Below are 18,553 nucleotides of genomic sequence, written 5' to 3'. Positions count from 1 at the left end.
TTCTTTACTGATGTCATTCATGTTTGAACTTTGAAATACCCCTGGGATTCATGAACTGTCAGCCCTGCTGACAGACTAAACACATGCAGCTCAGAATTTAACAGCACGGGATAAACATGTTGATAAACTATATTTTTAATTTAACTCTGAATTTTCAGGAAGAGCTCTCCAAGCCTATATGTGTGTGATGTTTCAGCACTTCTGTCCAAAAGATCATTAGCTGTGTTATCACTGCAGGAACTGGAACCTTCTTGTGTTTTCACCGAAGGAACCAAGGTGCAAATTATGTTCAAGGAGAGATAGTTTTGGTCAAATATGCTGTACCCTACATTAGGCATTTTTGCAAACCTATTACAGAAAACATATGATTTTGTAGTTTCTGAGGATCAGTAACCAGGATGGGGCAGCCCAGGAGTTTCAATGATAGATGGACTGATGGCTTTGAGCAGGGTTTGTTATTGTTGTGAAATATATTTTACAACATGATTGAGCAACATTTAACTCTAGGGAAGTTCCTAGAAATGAGGAAAATTTAAGTTCCTGAAAGCTTTGAAAGAAAAGCACCTATGGTATGTGGATCCAGGCAACTTTGACTATGAGGCCTTCTCCCTCTCTCTCTCTCTCTCTCTCTCTCTCTCTCTCTCTTCTATCTATGTTTTTCTTAGGACACCAGAGCCCTTGTCAACTCAGGGTGGCTGGCAGTGTATGTATGACACACTGTTACCCATTTAATAGGGCTCCTGCCCTCTGAAGACACAACTCAAAGGACTCCCTTCATGGCTCCAGGGTAAAAAAAGACGCAAATGCCTTCGTGACTCACCATAGTGAAAGGGAGAGTCATCCGCTGCGTGCATCACACGCATCTGCCCCGTCCTGCCACTGTGACGCATGTGTTCTTTGTATTTCATCAGACATTATGCCTCAGTGTGTGTGTCGTGACGCAGAAGCTGTTTAGGCATCCTAAATCAAGGCTACCTGAAGGGGAAGCCCTCACTCTAAAAGTATTCACAGATATTTTTAATTTTAATATCTATTAATAAGTTGCAAATTCTGATAAAGTGATTTACTCATTATTTTATAATAACTGCTAACGTGCATTTCCAGTCTTTTACAACTTGACCCAATTTCAATGTTCCTTCAACTAATAAGATTATACTAAACAAATTAAACACTTTAGCTAGTTACTGTTAGTACAGTGTCATTGTAAATGCTCAAAACAACGAAGGCTGTTATAACCTGGAAGTCCCAGGTTTAAGAAAACAATGTGCATTATTTTATTTTTTAACTTTATATGTTTTTCCCATTGCCATACTTTCCCTACTGTCCCACCCAATTTATTATTCACATTATCTTAAACTCTTGCATGATAGCAAAAACTTATGACCATGTATTCTTTTAAAGCAAAACAACTAAACCTACAATTTCCACTCTTACTGTCTTCACACAAAACACTCCCTTAAACCACTGCTTTTGTCTGATCATAAACATGACTTATGAACACATAAAATGTTTATTGTTTGTTCTGAAAAAAAGAAGAAAAAAAACATACAATAAATCTAAAACTGGAACTAAGGAGAAAAACTGTAAACAGTTTGAAGTATTTAAGCACGTATTTATATGGCAATTTTCTCACACTTTTAAAGCGCTCTAAACAATAACTTTGACACAAAGCCACTGTCAGAACACAGGATAGTTACGCGGGGTTCATCCTGCTGTACAGTAATGAAAATACTTGGTACAGACTTGTGAATAACCCAGACAGCTCAGACAGATAATCCATCTAATTCAATATAAACCTTTATGTGGTAATGACATTTCATTTTCACCAACATTTTTAATTGTGGTAAAGTGTTTTTCTATCAGCATGTCCGTCACATTGCATTCTGGTTGCTGTAAATCATCTAAAGTCCAAGAGATCATCTCCCAAAAACACATCACACTTTCTATAGTGTTTTGAACGAAAACACTGAGAGTGTTAAGGTTTCATTTTCACATAAAAATATACAGTAGCTACAGGACAAAAGCAAGAAAAAGGGATTTTATATGACAAATTGGGAACATTCTGACAAGAAAGTAAGATGTAAAATTAAACCTTATTTGGCTAAACAATCTAAAAATAATTAACTTAATTAGATCTAACATTGCACCTGTCACTGCGCTTGCTCTATTTATATTCTCAGGCATCATGGCTATAATGAGAATTCATAATTGGGGCTGGCACTTATTTATATTGCACTGATGTATGTTAAGGTGAACTTCATTTAACCCTGTGACAGCATTCATTTGTTTAGAAGGCAGGTTGGCCTTACAGGACAAACCTGTTCCTTTTCAAAGAAACCCTGTAGAGTATTTGGCCTGTCTGTCAGTGTGTGTGAACCCCACTGAGCTCATTAAACTGTTAATATCACTGTCTTGCTCTTCACAAATCCTCAAACCTCACACGATATTGCATGCTCTGTGGCTGAAAAACACAGTCCTGTAAACACACATAAGTAGAAACACACACAGAAACACAAAAACACACATAGACACACACATATACAAAGCCTCCCAAGCCTTTCTGACTAAATGCGTGCCTGGCTGCTTGCTTAAACACACACCCACTCAGACACACACGGCTGCAGCACAGCACTCTTATTTAAACTGATGTGAGTGCTGTCACGACATCCGACTAGTCCTATTTGTTCCACAGAAGCCTTGGCGTGAGAGAGCATGGTCACCCCACTGGCTCTCATGCAAATCCATTCAGTACATACACACACTCACACACACACACACACACACACACACACACACACACACACACACATTCAGACTCACATGCACACGCTTAATAGTCCTGCAGATAAGTACAAAGACAGAGAGACAGACAGGCACACAAGCAGAGAACCACGTTGAGATTGAGGAAGACGGGTGGAGTGGAAAGCCATTAGGTAGGTAGCCAGACCGACAGACTAACTGAAGGACAAAAGAAGGAGTCAAATAAACCCGAAGACACTACGCACACAATGAATCTGTCAGCTATGTAGACAAATGCATTGACATAGAAAATAAACAATTGAGTCACGATTTTAAAGGTATTTCACATATTGATGGCCCCAAGTGGTAGCAGGTGGTACTTTTTGAATTAAAAATTTACTAGCTTTTTAGCCAAATGTCTTTTGCTTACTTCCTAGTGCAGGTTAGCTAGATGTTGTAAAGAGGATCAGTGGTGGATCACTAAAAAGGTATGGTCCAACAAAAAAGTCTTTTCAACTTCAAATCAAGCCAAAAGCGGGCAAACACGAAGCTAGGGTGAAAAGTCAAATGTCTGTCATACAATCCACCCTTGAATAGTCAAATTGGCTGTCTAGAAAGGCATACTGTAGGTACATGTGCTTGTAATTCATACAAAACTAATCCATCTTAAAATTACATTCCCATACAACTAAACTGCAAACGCAATTATGTTTTTGAAGCGAATATAATGACTTAGCCATTATATTCCAAATGCAACATATTTTTGAATGAATGAAACAGTGCATTTTTCAAGGGAAAAGGAGCTGCCAGGAGGTGATTGGGGAGGGTGACGGGTGTACAAAGCATAGAACTATCAAGCCAAAGACCTGGGTTCGGTTGCTGAGTCCTGTTTTTGGTTAGGTTCAGGCAAGAAACACATTTTGTGTAAAATGACTGTTAGAGTTTTCTGTATGACACCAGCCTTCAATCTTCTTCTGACCCTAACCAGCTCTTGTACCTATCTAATCAAAACCATAAGAAGCTTTAATAACACTGTAGTCACACAAACTGGACATTGTACTGCAAGCAGAAAAATATTATATTTTGGCAGACAAAAATACGTTGTCATTTAACATTTCATTGATATGCTTAGTATCAATTTATTTGCAACTCAACATTTTTGTTACATGTCAAAATATTCTCATTACATTCAAAGGAAACATAATGTGGCTTAAATGATGTTCCTTGGGAAAACAGTTAAATTGCATTGGAGCACAATTTTTTAGGAGACAGTGTTGGGCAAAACATGAAAATATAGATTAACAACATTCTTTTGAGGAGAGAGTCTGTTCCTGATTGACACTGCCTGACAGCTTGCTCTAATCAAAATGTTGCTCTGATGCATGAAATTAGCATCAGCGTTGTGTCATAAGAATCTTCTGTCTGACTTTTCCCTATAGATTCTTTAGTGATCCAGCTCCTGTAGAGGTTTGGCAATGGTTGTCCTTTACCTTGTTTGTTGTAATAAAGTTTTTAAGGCACTGTGTTTTGAGTGTTGTGTAGAGTGTTGAGTGCACTGGGTTGTATATTGTGTAGTTGTTATTATACCTTATTTTGTTCTCATATTTTCAGTTTCCACATATATCTCTGAGGACTGCTACTGCTTATTTGGACATTTCCAAAAGACAAGAACAAATTGCATTTGCAGGTATGAACAAACTTTGTTATGAATCAGATATGGGGTTTCCTTATTTGGACAAGCAAAAAAAAAAAAGGTGAAAACAAGGGTCCAGTGAGTAAGCAGCGAACAAAAAAGACTGAGGGGCTATACACACACACACACACAAACAGTGATGCAACCTAACAGGTGGACAAGACTAACACTGAGATAGAGGGGCCTTGTATGTGTGTTGCATGCACAAAAGGACCATTTGGTATTACCCAAAGCAATACCAAGGAAAGCTGTTCACATCTATGCAGTGCTAGTGAAAGCAGTGGGAAGAATGACATGTTTTACTGGGTAAGTACGTGTAAAAGAGCTTATGTCATAAACGTTAATACACAATACCCAAAAAAGATATCTTTTCATTTTCCAGTGTATGTATTCTGAGTGCCAGCTTTTCTCAGGTTCATAATTCTTCTCACACACACATTTGTGCTTGTCGTGTGGTAATTCAACCTGTATGTTTGACCATTGGATGTTTCCCCCATAGTATACCCTAATTATGTCAAGCATGACAATATTAGCCATTTATTGCCAAAAAAATAGTGGGTCATCTTCACTCCTCCCTTCTCTTTTAAATCCATGCACACACACACACATACACATTCGCCCCTCCCCCACCTTTCCTTCCCCCCACTTTCTCTTACACACATGCATGCAAGCACACACCCAGCATGCTTCATTATACACTTGCCCAGACAGCATAGCGTGCCGGAAACAGACTCAATAGATGCCAAGTTCCACGTCCCTGCAGGCTCACTGCCCCTAAAACACTCGATGCACCTTCTCAAATTAGGTTAATTTGCTTTTGCCACAGAGACCACCAAAAATATTGTCTAGTGACTCTAGAAATAATTTTCACAGACATTAATTAGGTTTTATTTTTTGGTAAATTCCAACTCCCATCCGTTTTTACCCTGAATCGGTTCATTATTATTTAAAATTGTCATCTATTGATACTCCTAAGTGATTCTACATTAAATGTATGCTACCAGCTCCGACTCAGTATGCCCTTGCCAAGGGGGTATTTGAGGATATAACCCATTACAGAGAGAAGCAGGAGTGATGCACAAAGGGAGGGAGGATATACAGAAAGGACTTATCTTTTCTCTCCCCTTTTTGGCCCAATAGGGTATGAGGTTTGATCATTTTTGCTGCCTGCATGACTGCAGCTTTTTCCACTTTTGTCACATTAACCGATTTTTTTTTTCTGCTGTGGAGGCAGATAAACAAGCACGGAAGGTAGGCTAGACTTGAGTGGGCGAGTGCAATTTGCATCAGAGTGACTGAGTGTGCACCATTCATTGACTGGTCCATAAATAGCACAGTATGAATCCTAAATGAACTCATACCAAAGATTTCTTTCTCTTTGTATAGGGAAGGTGACATTCAGACACAGGTTTGTTTTGGTCAGCCAAAGAAGAATGAGAACAATGATAACATTTGAAAAGGCAGACGTGTCTGTCTAAAGACATTTGTTAGCAATCTGCCACAGAATGACTGGCCCTGTAAAAGTCCTCAGGGGAATGTCTGGCTGTTATTTCACATTACTTCTGAGGCAATGAATTAAATGCACACAACCCAAACAGAGCACAGAATATATATGCATGCCAACAGCAAAACTTAAGGTAGGTTTAAGGTGTGTCTGTCTGAGTCATCATAACTTGATCATTCTTAATTTTAAAGACAAAATTGTGTTTCTAAACTAACTCAGTCTATTCTAGTTAAATGTGTTCTTGACAGTATATTGTCTGTTTTTGGGAAGCCTCTCACAACTCTGACAAACTTGTTAACTGTTTGTCCAGAGTTACATCATGTGTTTTTAAAGATACACAAAAAGAACAAAATATGTTTCACTGGACTCTCATTCTCCTCATTCTTTAACTCTGTAGACGCATGCCATATGTCCACAGGAATGTCACTGGCCTGCTACAGACTCACCCTGCCATCTGAAGCATGCCAAAGCACAGAGTTGCAAGCGCATTGGATTGTGACGTTTGCATCCCCTAAAACTGAAGGCATTTAAGGTGGCAGTGGTTGCTCAAGGGGCTAATATGGGAAACTTTCACAACAGTAAATGAAAATTGCTGAGTTCTGGAATTAAGGATTATATGGTTAAAATAGCTGTGTGAGTAATTTACCATACGACATATTTTCCTTTACCTGGCATGTTGAGAGGAACAGCTTTTTTAAAAATTGCTTTTAAAAAAATATAGCATCAAAACGAATTATTTAATTAAATATATGTTGTTTATTATATGTTTAAAATCAGTGGCAAGAGGAGTATTTTTATCTTTCACTTCAGTAAAATTGTATACTACACCCAAAACCCCTACATTACATGGAAAAAGTCACTTCATTAAAAATATTTTTTTATTTTAAAGTTTATCATTAGAAGTACATATGTAGAAGCACCCATGATAAATGGGAACGCATTGGATTATTACTAATGATGCGTTTCATTAACAAGACCAATTTTAACCGTGTTATAGACTACTTTATTACACTGTTGTGTAACTTATTTTTAAGCAGTACATCATGAGTTTTTTTTATAGATTTAGAAGAACTAATTAGGCTTACTTTGTGAATTACTAATTATTTCGTAAATTAATGAATAGTGTGGAGTAAAAAGTAATCAACGGCTTTTGGCTTGTCGCTTCAGGAGTTGCCACAGCAGAATGTGTTCCGTACATTGATTTGGCATGTGTTTTAATGCCGGATGCCCTTCCCAACGCAACCGTCCCATTTTTATTTGGGCTTGGGATAGGCACCAAGTCGGCCCTTGATGGCTGGGCAGATGTTCTACACTTTGAGCCACGAGCCTCCTTAGTGGAGTAAAAAGTACCATACTAAAACAAAAGTATTGTAGAGGAAGTATGCATGAAGTAGCATTAAATGAGAATACACAATTAAAGCTCTAATGTAAGGTTTACTTACTTAGTTACTTACTAAGTGTATTTAAAAAATTTTTTGTGAGAATATAATTGGTTGTATTCAATTATTTAGAGTGCTTTTATTTTGATGGAACATCCGGTGTTTGCTCTCATGTGATCATTGAACGTTCCTTGCCGCGTGCTTACGTAACAGTGTTACGTCGTAGCCTTAGCAACAGCCAGAGCATGGCTCGCGTCAGGAAAAGTCCATTTAAACTTTGATTTTTGTGAATATTCTCACCTTCTTTCGAGCCCAAATGGAGATAATTGGTAGGTAAATATTTGTTCAACTCGAGAAATGCCGAAAGAAAGAAGTTGCATCTTTATCTTTGCGTTGGTGAAGGTTAGCCTAGTTTAGAGAGCTCTCTGATTTGTTTACAGAGTTAGCAATGACAGTTATTGAGAAGATCAAAACTTCAAAAATGCTCTTTGGATTAACTTGCCCAACGATGCCCATTTCTCATTTCATAAATGTAAAACCTTCCTTATTATAGAGTATATATGAAAGTGATACCCCATTTTTACCCCACGCATTCTATTAAAGAGTTGACGCCACCTTTTCAGCTTTTTTGTCTTATAACATAAGAGGATATATTGAATTATTGTCTGTCTTCTTCTTAAAGTTTGGTAACGCAGAAAGCCTTATTGTTAGTTAAAATTATAAAATAGTGTCATACTGCTGAACTCCATCAGCTTACATGTATGTTTTGGTCAATACGTCTAATTGTTTAAACATATCGGGAAGAATTTTTTCAGCTATTTGTTCATCTTGGGTCCTCCCTTCCCTCGTAACCAAACGATTTTTGCCCCTCAGTGCCTGTCTTTATGCTTGTTCTATACTGTGGGCTCATGGGTTTAAATGTAGTATGTTTGTATGTTTCCTCTCACGACTCAGAAATGCGTCCATGCACAATAGATTATGAACAGCTTGTTTCTCTTGCATTAGACTGATTAAAACTTTAATCAGGCTAAAATAGACTGAATGTCACTGGGGAGTCATGCAAAATCAGCTCTTTATATCTGTGTCCACATAAAAGAAGTCCTGCTCGTTACTGTCATGTTACTAATATAGTAATATTGGCTTTGATTAAAGCTCTCAGCTGCATTTTAATTTGACTGGGCAGGTTTGTGCGTCTAGAATGTGTGAATATGAATGAGAAATATGGAATGAACATGATTATTTAGTGATTAGTGCCCACAGTGTATAGCCCCTTGAGACATTGTGCCATTTGTTACATTGGTCTGTATGAATAAAATATGAATTGATAAAAGTTGAGTTGAACAGCCAGCATGACTCATTATATTGTATATAGCTGGATATGTGTCTTTCTTTCTGAATTGTTCTTTTGGACAAATCCATGTGTGTTTGTGCTGTACATTTTCTTGTGTCCTCTCATTCTATTTTCTTTTAATGGTCTGCAAGGGCATTTAATCTTTGACACACGGCCATGCACAGAAGACCATAACAAGAGGTGTGACCTATGGCCCTATAACTTAAGCCAGAGTTATTTTATCTTAGGTCAAGTGTTGAGTTGGCGTGATGCTTTCCCTCACCAATGGTGAGCTGACAGATAAATGCCCTGAAAACATGCACACACAGAAAGACAAACGGAGTGTGGGTTAGACTTGCATTAGTGTGATTCCTCACATGACCTTCTGCACCCATTGCCACTTTGACCATTATTACATAGCACCAGAAACCAGAACACAATATACAATTAAACTATCACCTCCACCATTAGTTAAAAACCACATGTTGTTATGTAATAATGGTTATATGTACCTGTTAAACCTTGTTTTGCTCTGTCGGGGAGGCCAGGTTAATGTGAAATGTGAAGCCAAAATACCCTCTGGTTTAAAATGTCATAATGTACAGTCTATAGGCTTAATGCTTTAATCCTCACTGATTAATCTGTTAACTAGAGTGTGGACATACTGTAAAATGGTTACTAGTGTCCTACAAGGTTGGGTCTTATATTACCATGAGAGGCTAAGTACTGTTCATCAGTTGGAAAATTGTGCTCAATTTTATCCTCAAAGATCTAGTCAATATTCTTAAATATAAAACATTGTTTCTTAGAATTAATCTAGAAATACTTATACTAGGGATTAATTTTTTATAAAAGAAAATATGGAAGCTGCTACTGTTGACCATAGCATTGTAACATGCTGGAGAACATAAAGGAGGTTTTGTGTAAGTTAAAGACAACATCAGTTCACAAATACCTTCAATAACAATTTACTAATTTAATTGAATTTCCTTATTAAAAGTCTATTATATTTCTGTGAAAGTTCACATCCATCCATCCGTCTCTCTCCATATCTGTAACTGCTTATCCTGTTTAGGGTTGTGGGGGTGCTGGAGCCTGACAACCATTCACAAACATTCATACTCACATTCACACCTACAGACAATTTAGAGACACCAATTAACCTAACCCAGAAGAAACCCACGCAAGCATCAGGAGAATATGCAAACTTCAAACAGAAAGGTTGCCGATGCCCGGGGATTCAAACCAGCGACCATCGAGCTGTAAACCACTGTACCTCGGTGCTGGCCAGGAATGTTTTCAGTATAGCTAAAATAATTAGATCAGTCAACTGGTCACTTCCTAAATTAAACAAAAAAAAACAAACAAACTTGTTTATTTATAGCAAAAACAGCAATATTCACTGTATACAGATCTTAAATATTGGGTCATATCTATTTAGGAGTATTGTAAATCCAATATTTTGTTCTCTTGGTCAAACAAGCACTTTGCTTATGTCCCCTAGAAACCTTTTATGAAATGGATATTTATCTATCTATTATTTTCTGAATTCGTTGCAACCCTACTTTGCTACACCAAATGATAATCCCCAACACACAGTGTTCTGCTGGTGTTCTTTCCAGGAGACAAGAAGCAATCAGTGAAGGGGGAAGAGGAGAATGAGGAGATGAAGATGTATCTTCACTGTCCCCCAGTCTACCCACTTCCTGATGAGATAAAAAAGGTAGGATGTGATTTAAAAATCATGTTTCTGGTAGGTAGCTTGCTGACTGTATTCAAAGTTAAATGTACAGGAACAATAAAAACTCTGAAGAGAGGTGACACTTCGGCACATACATGCATTAGGTTTTGGACAACAGTGTAAGTTTCCTTTCAATCCAACATCGTAATGAACAGAATTGTTGACACAAAATATTTTGCTAACAAATGTGATTTACAAACCAGAAATCCAAATGCCTTAAAAGCACTTTTTATTTATATCTGGATGACTGTTTCCACACTATTCTCCATATTCTTCTGTATCCATAAACTTTAAATAAAAAAATGGGATGATGTCTTCTCTTTCTAATCCTCTATCTGTTTTAAGATAAAGCACGCAAGAAGTACCTGGCAGTAAAGGTGGGTGCTTTATATCTTTGTCATTGTCAGGTAGCAATTATATATTCCCATATGATATGCCCATATGGTATGAATGTATATTAGCAGGAAATACTTGCTTGCTATTCTAATAGATAATGGGGTATGTGCCTTGTTTTTGTGGGAACCATTGTCTCTACTGCTTTGTCAAACATTCACACTATCATAGTTTTTGGAATTAATACGTCAACAGTGGAGTCAGCACCAAAGTTGGGCCCACTTACTATGTTGCTGCTGCATAGTGGCAATGCAAATAAGTGAGAGAGATATACCACAATGGGTATGACATGGAACAGAGTTCCATTTGGGTTTTTTACAACCTGTCTGTATGTCCCACTGCTTGTTTCTGTTGAAGTGGGGCAAATATTAGTAATAGTGGTAATATTACTGATTGGATCAATGAGACTGCTTTATATGCTCTCTCTATGATCTGCCCTCTCTTCCTGTCTCTCTCAGTTCCTCTGTCTGCTGCTCTCCAGTCATTTCTGGAATGTCTTATTGGGGCCAGTAGATGGCTGTGAACAAAACCTCCCCTGGTACATTATGTATTGAGGATTCCCATTCCATGCCCTTGGCCATGTACAAATAAAATTCCCCCGGCCTCCCACATAGGCCTTCCGCAAACACCTCGATGCCTGAACAGTGCACAGACGTGCAAACATAGAGTCCATTTACCCATCCACCCATTTGCTTGTCCATCTATATTTCTTCCTGCTGTGCCATGACCATCAGTCTCTAATGGGAATCCATCTTATTTATTGATTTTTGTAGTGAGCATCTATTCCACACATCTATTTGTGTGTGCATTCTTTTCAGTCCTTCTGTTTATGATTTGTCACAAGGGGCATGTGATAACCAGACACACAGCAAAGAAAAAATGGAAAGAACGACAATAAAGACTGAGAGAACGAGAGAGAGACGGACATTGCGATCATAGCCCATCTGGTTCATTCTCAGGATATAACTCCCTCCCTCTGTTATCCACTCAAATTCCAATAGGTCCGTAAAATAGAGGATGTTCTGGGCTTAGCCCCCTGCTGAGTACACTTCAGCAACATTTATTGGAGGAAGCTTAGTTTACTGGGGGTGAACAGAGAACAAAAAACAACACAGGCAGTGTGAATTGCAAGCTCAAAGCTGTGGGCAGCACCATGTGCACTAGTCGGCGTGGGAGAAAAAGAGGAGGTGGCGTACTAACAGGTCCATTTAAGTGCTGTTAATCGTAGTGTTCAGGGAGAGGACCGGCACCAAGGTTTAATAGCGGGCTGCTGAGAAGGAGAGAATTGTCGTTGACACACATACACAAAATATCTCCCACCCACACATTTATGCACTCACATTGAACTTTCTTGTGTGTATACACAGGGATGCAGTTCAAATACAGCTACAGGTGCAGATACATAAAAATACCAAATCATACATTTCAAGATGGTAGTTTTCAAAGAAGACAGTAAATAAAGGTGTGATACCACCAACTACCACAGTAGCTTTCATTTTATCCCTACATTTGAAAAAATGTCAGATTGGGTTTATTAATGACCTTCTTATTTTGTATTAGGTATGAATGCTAAAAATGGGGGCTGTCAATTCTAGCAACCTGTCCAGGGTGTCTCCCTATCTTCTGTCCATATGCATGCTGCTAAATCAGTTGCTACAGATATTAAGTAGCTCACCAATCTAATAAGTTAACCTAGTTTTGTAGAAACTGCGATATAACATCCATATTGTTCTGCATATCCAGTTGTTGGAAATCCTATTTTATTATAATGGCCATTCATTAGTACTTTGCAAACATGCTTATATTCCTTATAATGTACTATCAATAATAAGGTGATTTGTTTGTTTCATGACCCTGGCTTTGATAAAACTGTGGCACAGTGCATTTTTTTGCCTGAATATGGCAAAACCCTTTGTATATTGTCACATGTAAAACTCAAAACAAACAGGTGTATTGCTCTTTCCTATTTGGTAGCGCCATTTCAACTTTTATGTGCTTCTTTTTTTCCAGCATTGTGTTCTAGTTGAGAATGTGGCTAAAGGATTAGTTGTTTTCAGTGCGGCACGGAGGAGAGTACACTGCATCCTTTTTACACAGCTGCTGAGCACCTCTTGTTCTTCATGAGTTGCTGATACTACCTATTCACTTCTCAAGTCACACAGTCTTAGGAGCCTAAACACAGTGTAACAGGACAAGATGTTCACCTCTAAGAGTGAAGGAAGCACAGGGGAAGAGAGAAAAGAGGCAAAAAGTAAGCAGCGAAAAGCAGACTGGATGGACAATACTTCCTGTTAACTTCTCAAATGTTGTGATCTGTTACTGTGAAGAGCTCAAAACACAACGTAACAGGACAAGATGTTCACTGCAGAGCTAATTAGTGAGTTAGTGAAGAGAAAAGGGAAGGATACAAAGTGGCAACCCACTGTGTGTGCAAGAGAGATAAGTGAAAGATTTTCTGTTTGTTTTCAACAGAGAAAGAGAGTCAGTTGAAAGAAAGAGGCCAGAATGACCAAAAACGAAGACACTTTCTTCTATACACATGCACATACACAGAGATAAGCAAGCACACAAACACACTTAGCTCTCTCCTTCATACTACTAAAAAGAACATTTTTTCTGTTTCCTTTTGTAACAGCAGACAGACACATTAGGAGATTATAGACACAACATTGGTACTTTAAAACGGCTGTGTTTACGTACTCTGCTCCATCCGCACATGTACACACACACTATACAGGCCATGGCATGTAATCATGTATTCACTACCTGTCTCACTTGTTTCATTCATAATTGAGCCTGAGGTTGCCACCCCTTTCTAAGTCTCAGCAACAAATCACATCTCCCTTATCTTTATCTTTCCTACTCTTTCTATATGAGGTTTATGTGTCTCTCTATAGAATTAGAGAAGACGTATTGGAAGTTTCACTGGAGGGCCCCACAGTAACTACGGGCTGGTTTTTCTCCCTGGCTGATTGCTGTCTGTAAAAGTGAAAACTGAGTAAAAGTGTATGTAGTAAAAGCATTGTGTGTGTGTGTGTGTGTGTGTGTGAGCTCTTTTTAAGTCTTTGTAAAGACTTAATTTTAGGGTTGAGGTTACACAACGTCTACACAGTCTGCATAAAGAAAAACATTAGCACTGGCAGCAGCAGCTTTTCTCCTGCATTGAGTGTAGATCAGACACATGGTAGCTCTCAGAGCCCAGCACCCCACTGTACTCAAAATAAAGAAAATAGACATAATTTGATAAAAATATGCTTTGTGATTAGATTGCATTGAGGTATGAGGCAGACAGATGGATAGATGCATGAGACAAATGACAAAAAAAAAGCTGAAATGGTTTTGGTGTACACATGTTTATAGTGTTGTTTAGGTTAAGCTTTAGGTTTGGGTTGTGTAGTGTGGGTACATATTGAAGCATTAAATATGTTTCCTAAACAGTTTTTATTTTATTTTATTTAGGTTTAATGTGATAATAAATGCCACCCAGGCAGTGTAATTCCTTTTGCTGTAAACACAATAATAAATAGAATAACATTTTGCTTCGTGTACACCTAAACATCTGTTGTTAAGCTTCATTATTACCTCAGCGAAAATTTTACCCATTCTTGTCCTGAAGGCAGACACATCGTTGCATCCAACTTGTATAATACATTTAACAGTCTGTTCCACATGTAGAAAGACTGGTGGACATATACAGACCTGCTGATGCAACATGCTGCGCACACATTTTTATTACAGAATGGAAAAGAAAAAAGCTTCTGCACCTTGTAACAAGCAGACTTGCATTTGTGAATGATGTAGTGAATATAGTGGAAATTCTGGTAAGGGACTAGGAATGTGCGTGTACACACTTTTGAAAAACAAAAAAAAGATAATGACTGGTGCATCTTACTCAAAAAAAAAAAACAAAAATCTTCAACTTCTTCCTTTGCATAACTCAGTGTAATGGTGTACATGAATGTTTTGACCAGTCTCAGTCCTGTCTTTTCCTGCATCTGACTGTATAACTGATTGGCTCTTAACTGCTTTTTTTTCCCATGTGGGCATGCTAAAGAAAGACAGGAGAGGAGAACTACACATCTTTCCTTTTTTCTTCTTTCTCTGTTTGTATCACTTTCTTTACTTCTCCTTCACGTGTCCCTTCCTTAAATAATGGATATTTTAAAAATGCATTCACTGTTTTTCTTGATCCTTCTCATTAATAAGACCTTAGGGGTTTGCTGTATAATTATTTGTAATTATAGTTTAAAACTTTTTTATTTAGTTTTAGTTTTTATTTCTTCCGACAGAGATTAAACAGCCTCTCTTGCGCTCCAGTACTGGATTGATGACTCCCAGTTTTACATATTCCAGACATTAAAAGTTATTTTTCTTTTAGTTTTGATAAAAGTTTTAGTTTTATTTTAGCCTTTAGAGCGATTTTTATTTTTATTTTAGTTTCTGAGTACATTTTTATTTTAGTTTCAATTAACTGTAATAACCTTGCAGTTTTCTTTGTTCATTGCCCTGTTCTTTTCTCCTCCTCTCTGACTGCCACTTTTCAGTCTGTGTTCTTAATCCTACGGTAAGAGACGGATTAAGATAGAGAGAGATGGGGAGAGGGGGAGACTTCATCAGGTGAACGCTGATCTGGAGTAGAGACAGCAGGGGGATTATTGTGCAATATTGTCACGGGTGTTGTCTGGGGCCTGGTAATACAAAGTGATAATCCACAGGTCATTGCAAGGTCACTGTTGCTTTTATAAAGCTGCTGCCATTCCAGCCAGTATTGAATTTGTTTTAGAAAAAAATCAAAATAATCAAGTATTCTGACATTCCAAGAACCAAGAAAACAGTTGGTATTGTGAGCTTTTTTCAACAAAATTGTATAAATAGAGTGTTTTAAACATTCAACAACATTTTACGAAATCAAACATTTTAATTAACTCATATAGTTCAGTAATTTGGCAGCACAGCACAGTCTCCAACGACCTTAGTTTACCCCAAAGCTCATTATTCATTCTTCAATATTAGCTCTTTCAAATTGTATTTGGAAATATTTCTTGCTCATTCTGTAAGGTTTTGAAACTGCGCTCAGCCTGTAAATGATATTTTACGTTAAATGAGACTCTGCCAGCCCAGAACGTTTTATGGATATTTTGCACTCACTCAACATTCACACAGAAAGAAATTCACTGTCAACAGATGATTAGCCACGATATTCACCAAGATCTATTGTGTTTTCAGCAAGGTGACAATCTCACTTTTTGAAAGCTTTGCATGTGCTACTGCTCTTACGTTTTTCATTGACTGTTATCATTTTGGTTACTAGTTTCACCATTTGTACATATTCAAAGCTGAATACAGCTAGTTCTGGCATGTTTTGTGGGTGCTGTTGAAAACTCTATAAAACTGCAATAACTGCAGAAGATTTTGAGGCACGTATAGGGACTTTTTGTTCAATAATACAGTAATATAGACTTAGTGGCAACTTTATTAGGTTCACCTGTTCAGCTGCTTGTTAACACAACTCTCTGCCAAAAACATGGCAGCAAACCAATGCATTTAGGCTTATAGACATGGTCAAGACAATCTGCTGTCAAAATGGGAAGCAAGATGATTTAAGTGACTTTGAACCTGGCCTTGTTGTTGCTGCCAGACAGACGGGTCTGACTATTTCAGAAACTCTTGATACTCATTTTCGTGCACAACCATTGGATTTACAGATGAGAGTCTGAAAAAGAAAAAATATCCAGTGAGCATCAATTCTGTTGTTGATGTTACAGGTCAGAGGATAATGACCAGACACGTTTGAGCTGATAGAAGGGCAACAGTAACTTAGAAAAACACTTGTACAACAAAACACAACATGTCAAACTTTCAGGCAGATGGGCTATCGCAGCAGAGTGTCACACTGAGAAGCTGAGAACAGGATAATATGACTATAGTTTGTAAGGGCTTACCAAAATTGGACAACATAATTTAGGAAAAACGTTGCTTGGTCTGATGAGTCTTGATTTCTGCATCCCCATTCAGATAGTAGGATCAGAATTCAATATTAGCAACATGAAGCATGAATCTATCCTACCTTGTATCAAAAGGTCAGCCTGGATTTATTGGTGTAATGGTCTAGGGGATAGTTTCTGGGCATACTTTGGACCTCTTCATACCAATTGAACATCATTCAAATGCCACAGCCTACCTGAGTGTTGTTGCTGACAATGTCGGTCCCTTTATGACCACGGTCTACCATCCTCTGATGGCCTTTTCCAGCAGGATAACACACCATGTCACTAAGCCTAAATTACCTCCAGGTGGTATCTTTAACAGAGCGATGACAATGAGTGTACTGTACTTAAATGACTTCCACAGTCACCATATTGCAATTCAATAGAGCATCTTTGGGAAGTGGTCGAACCAGAGATTTGTGTCATGAATGTGCAGCTGACAAATCTGTAGCAACTGCGTGATGCCATTATATCTTGTTCATTTTGCTTGCTCAGACCTCCTATTATCCCATTACCTGGTTTAAACTGCAAACAAGCAAACCAATACTAGAGTAAATTTGAAGAACGTATTGGTTCATGAGCAAACTGCAAACCTTGCACAGAGACAATAGGCAGGCAGACACTCATGCAGTTCAACCAGTGTTGCCTCCTCTGGCCTTTCTTGGATTTTGTGCTGTGCCATGTCGTGCTGGGCTGTGTGTTGTGATGCATGGTCTAGTGGGGCTAACGGAAGCACATGTGTTGTCTGCTAACTCTGATTAATGTAACAGTCAATGCTCCCCCTTCTCTCTGGCTGCTTTTTTACACTGACTGCCCTCTTGTCCTTGCTTCACCTCTTTTGTCTGCACTTAGTCTGTGCTTGAAACCTAAGCTCTAAGAAACATAGGGCGACATTAAATTATAATACACTGCTTGTTCTGATGCGCTTTTTAAGGTAAACAAGCTTATATTACCGTTCTGCATTTTCCTTAAATTTTAGCGCTGGGTCAATTGCTCTTTTTTATGTAAATACATTATACTGTGAGATATGTTGTGAAATACAATAAAGGTATATTATTTGCTAATAGCAGAAGAAGTAATAGTGGTAATAGTAATATAGTACTACAGTAATAATAGAAGTAGTAGTAGCACCTTACTTAGAAGGAGAGAATATTTGCAATGGGCATCACTGTGGTGGAGTGCTAAGTGTTAAAGCTTCTAGCTGTGAGGTGGCAGTCCCTGGTTTATTCAGTGGTGGGCTGCTGCCTTTCTGTGTGGATTTTGCATGTTCTCCCCATGCTTTTGTGGATTTTGTCCGGGCACTGCAGTCTTCTTTCCACAGTGCGAAGGTGTGCATATAGGTTAACTAGTGACTCTAAATTTTCCGTATGTGTGAATGGTTGTCTGTCTTTGTGTTTAGGGCAGGTTGTACCCGGCCTCCTGCTTACTGGCAACTGGAATAGGCTCCCAGCCACCCTGTGACCCTGAACAGAATAACCGGTTAAGATGATGGATGGATGGATGGATGGATGGATGAGATATTTTGAATGCAATGGCAATAAAACCAGTAGTGATAAGATATTCTTACATTTCTGGTGTATTAATAAACTGTCCTTAAATCTTAAAAATAACCAATTTATTATACTCGGAAATTGTGTTACTAGTTCATGTAGTAAGGCCAAATTCATTGAGTTGAAGTTGCTAAGGTGTCTGAAATAACATTTTAAGTAGGAATTAATAAAAAATAAAGTTGGAAGTTAGAAGCTACATATATAAATTATGTCAATGTTAAGGCTAATGTTAAAGCC

General features: G+C 38.1%; 1 protein-coding gene across 5 annotated transcripts in view; it reads left to right on the top strand.

The window, feature by feature from the left end:
* The first annotated feature begins 7,515 nt into the window (after positions 1-7,515).
* Positions 7,516-18,553, top strand: part of lekr1 (Leucine-, glutamate- and lysine-rich protein 1) — a 65,984-nt gene continuing 54,946 nt past the window's right edge. For 4 of the 5 annotated variants that reach the window (XM_067507086.1, XM_067507090.1, XM_067507089.1 and 1 more), the window contains exons 1-2: positions 7,516-7,644; positions 10,268-10,368. In XM_067507086.1, the coding sequence (XP_067363187.1) occupies positions 7,632-7,644; positions 10,268-10,368 (114 nt within the window). In that variant the 5' untranslated portion in view covers positions 7,516-7,631. Of the gene's footprint in view, positions 7,645-10,267; positions 10,369-10,731; positions 10,764-18,553 lie in introns of all 5 variants that reach the window. The other variant, XM_067507088.1, reaches the window with a different exon arrangement.

The sequence above is a fragment of the Channa argus genome, chromosome 6, assembly GCF_033026475.1.
Source record: "Channa argus isolate prfri chromosome 6, Channa argus male v1.0, whole genome shotgun sequence".
Lineage (NCBI taxonomy): Eukaryota > Metazoa > Chordata > Actinopteri > Anabantiformes > Channidae > Channa > Channa argus.
The sequence above is the reverse complement of the archived record's forward strand: the minus strand, read 5'-3'. Positions and strand labels throughout refer to the sequence as shown.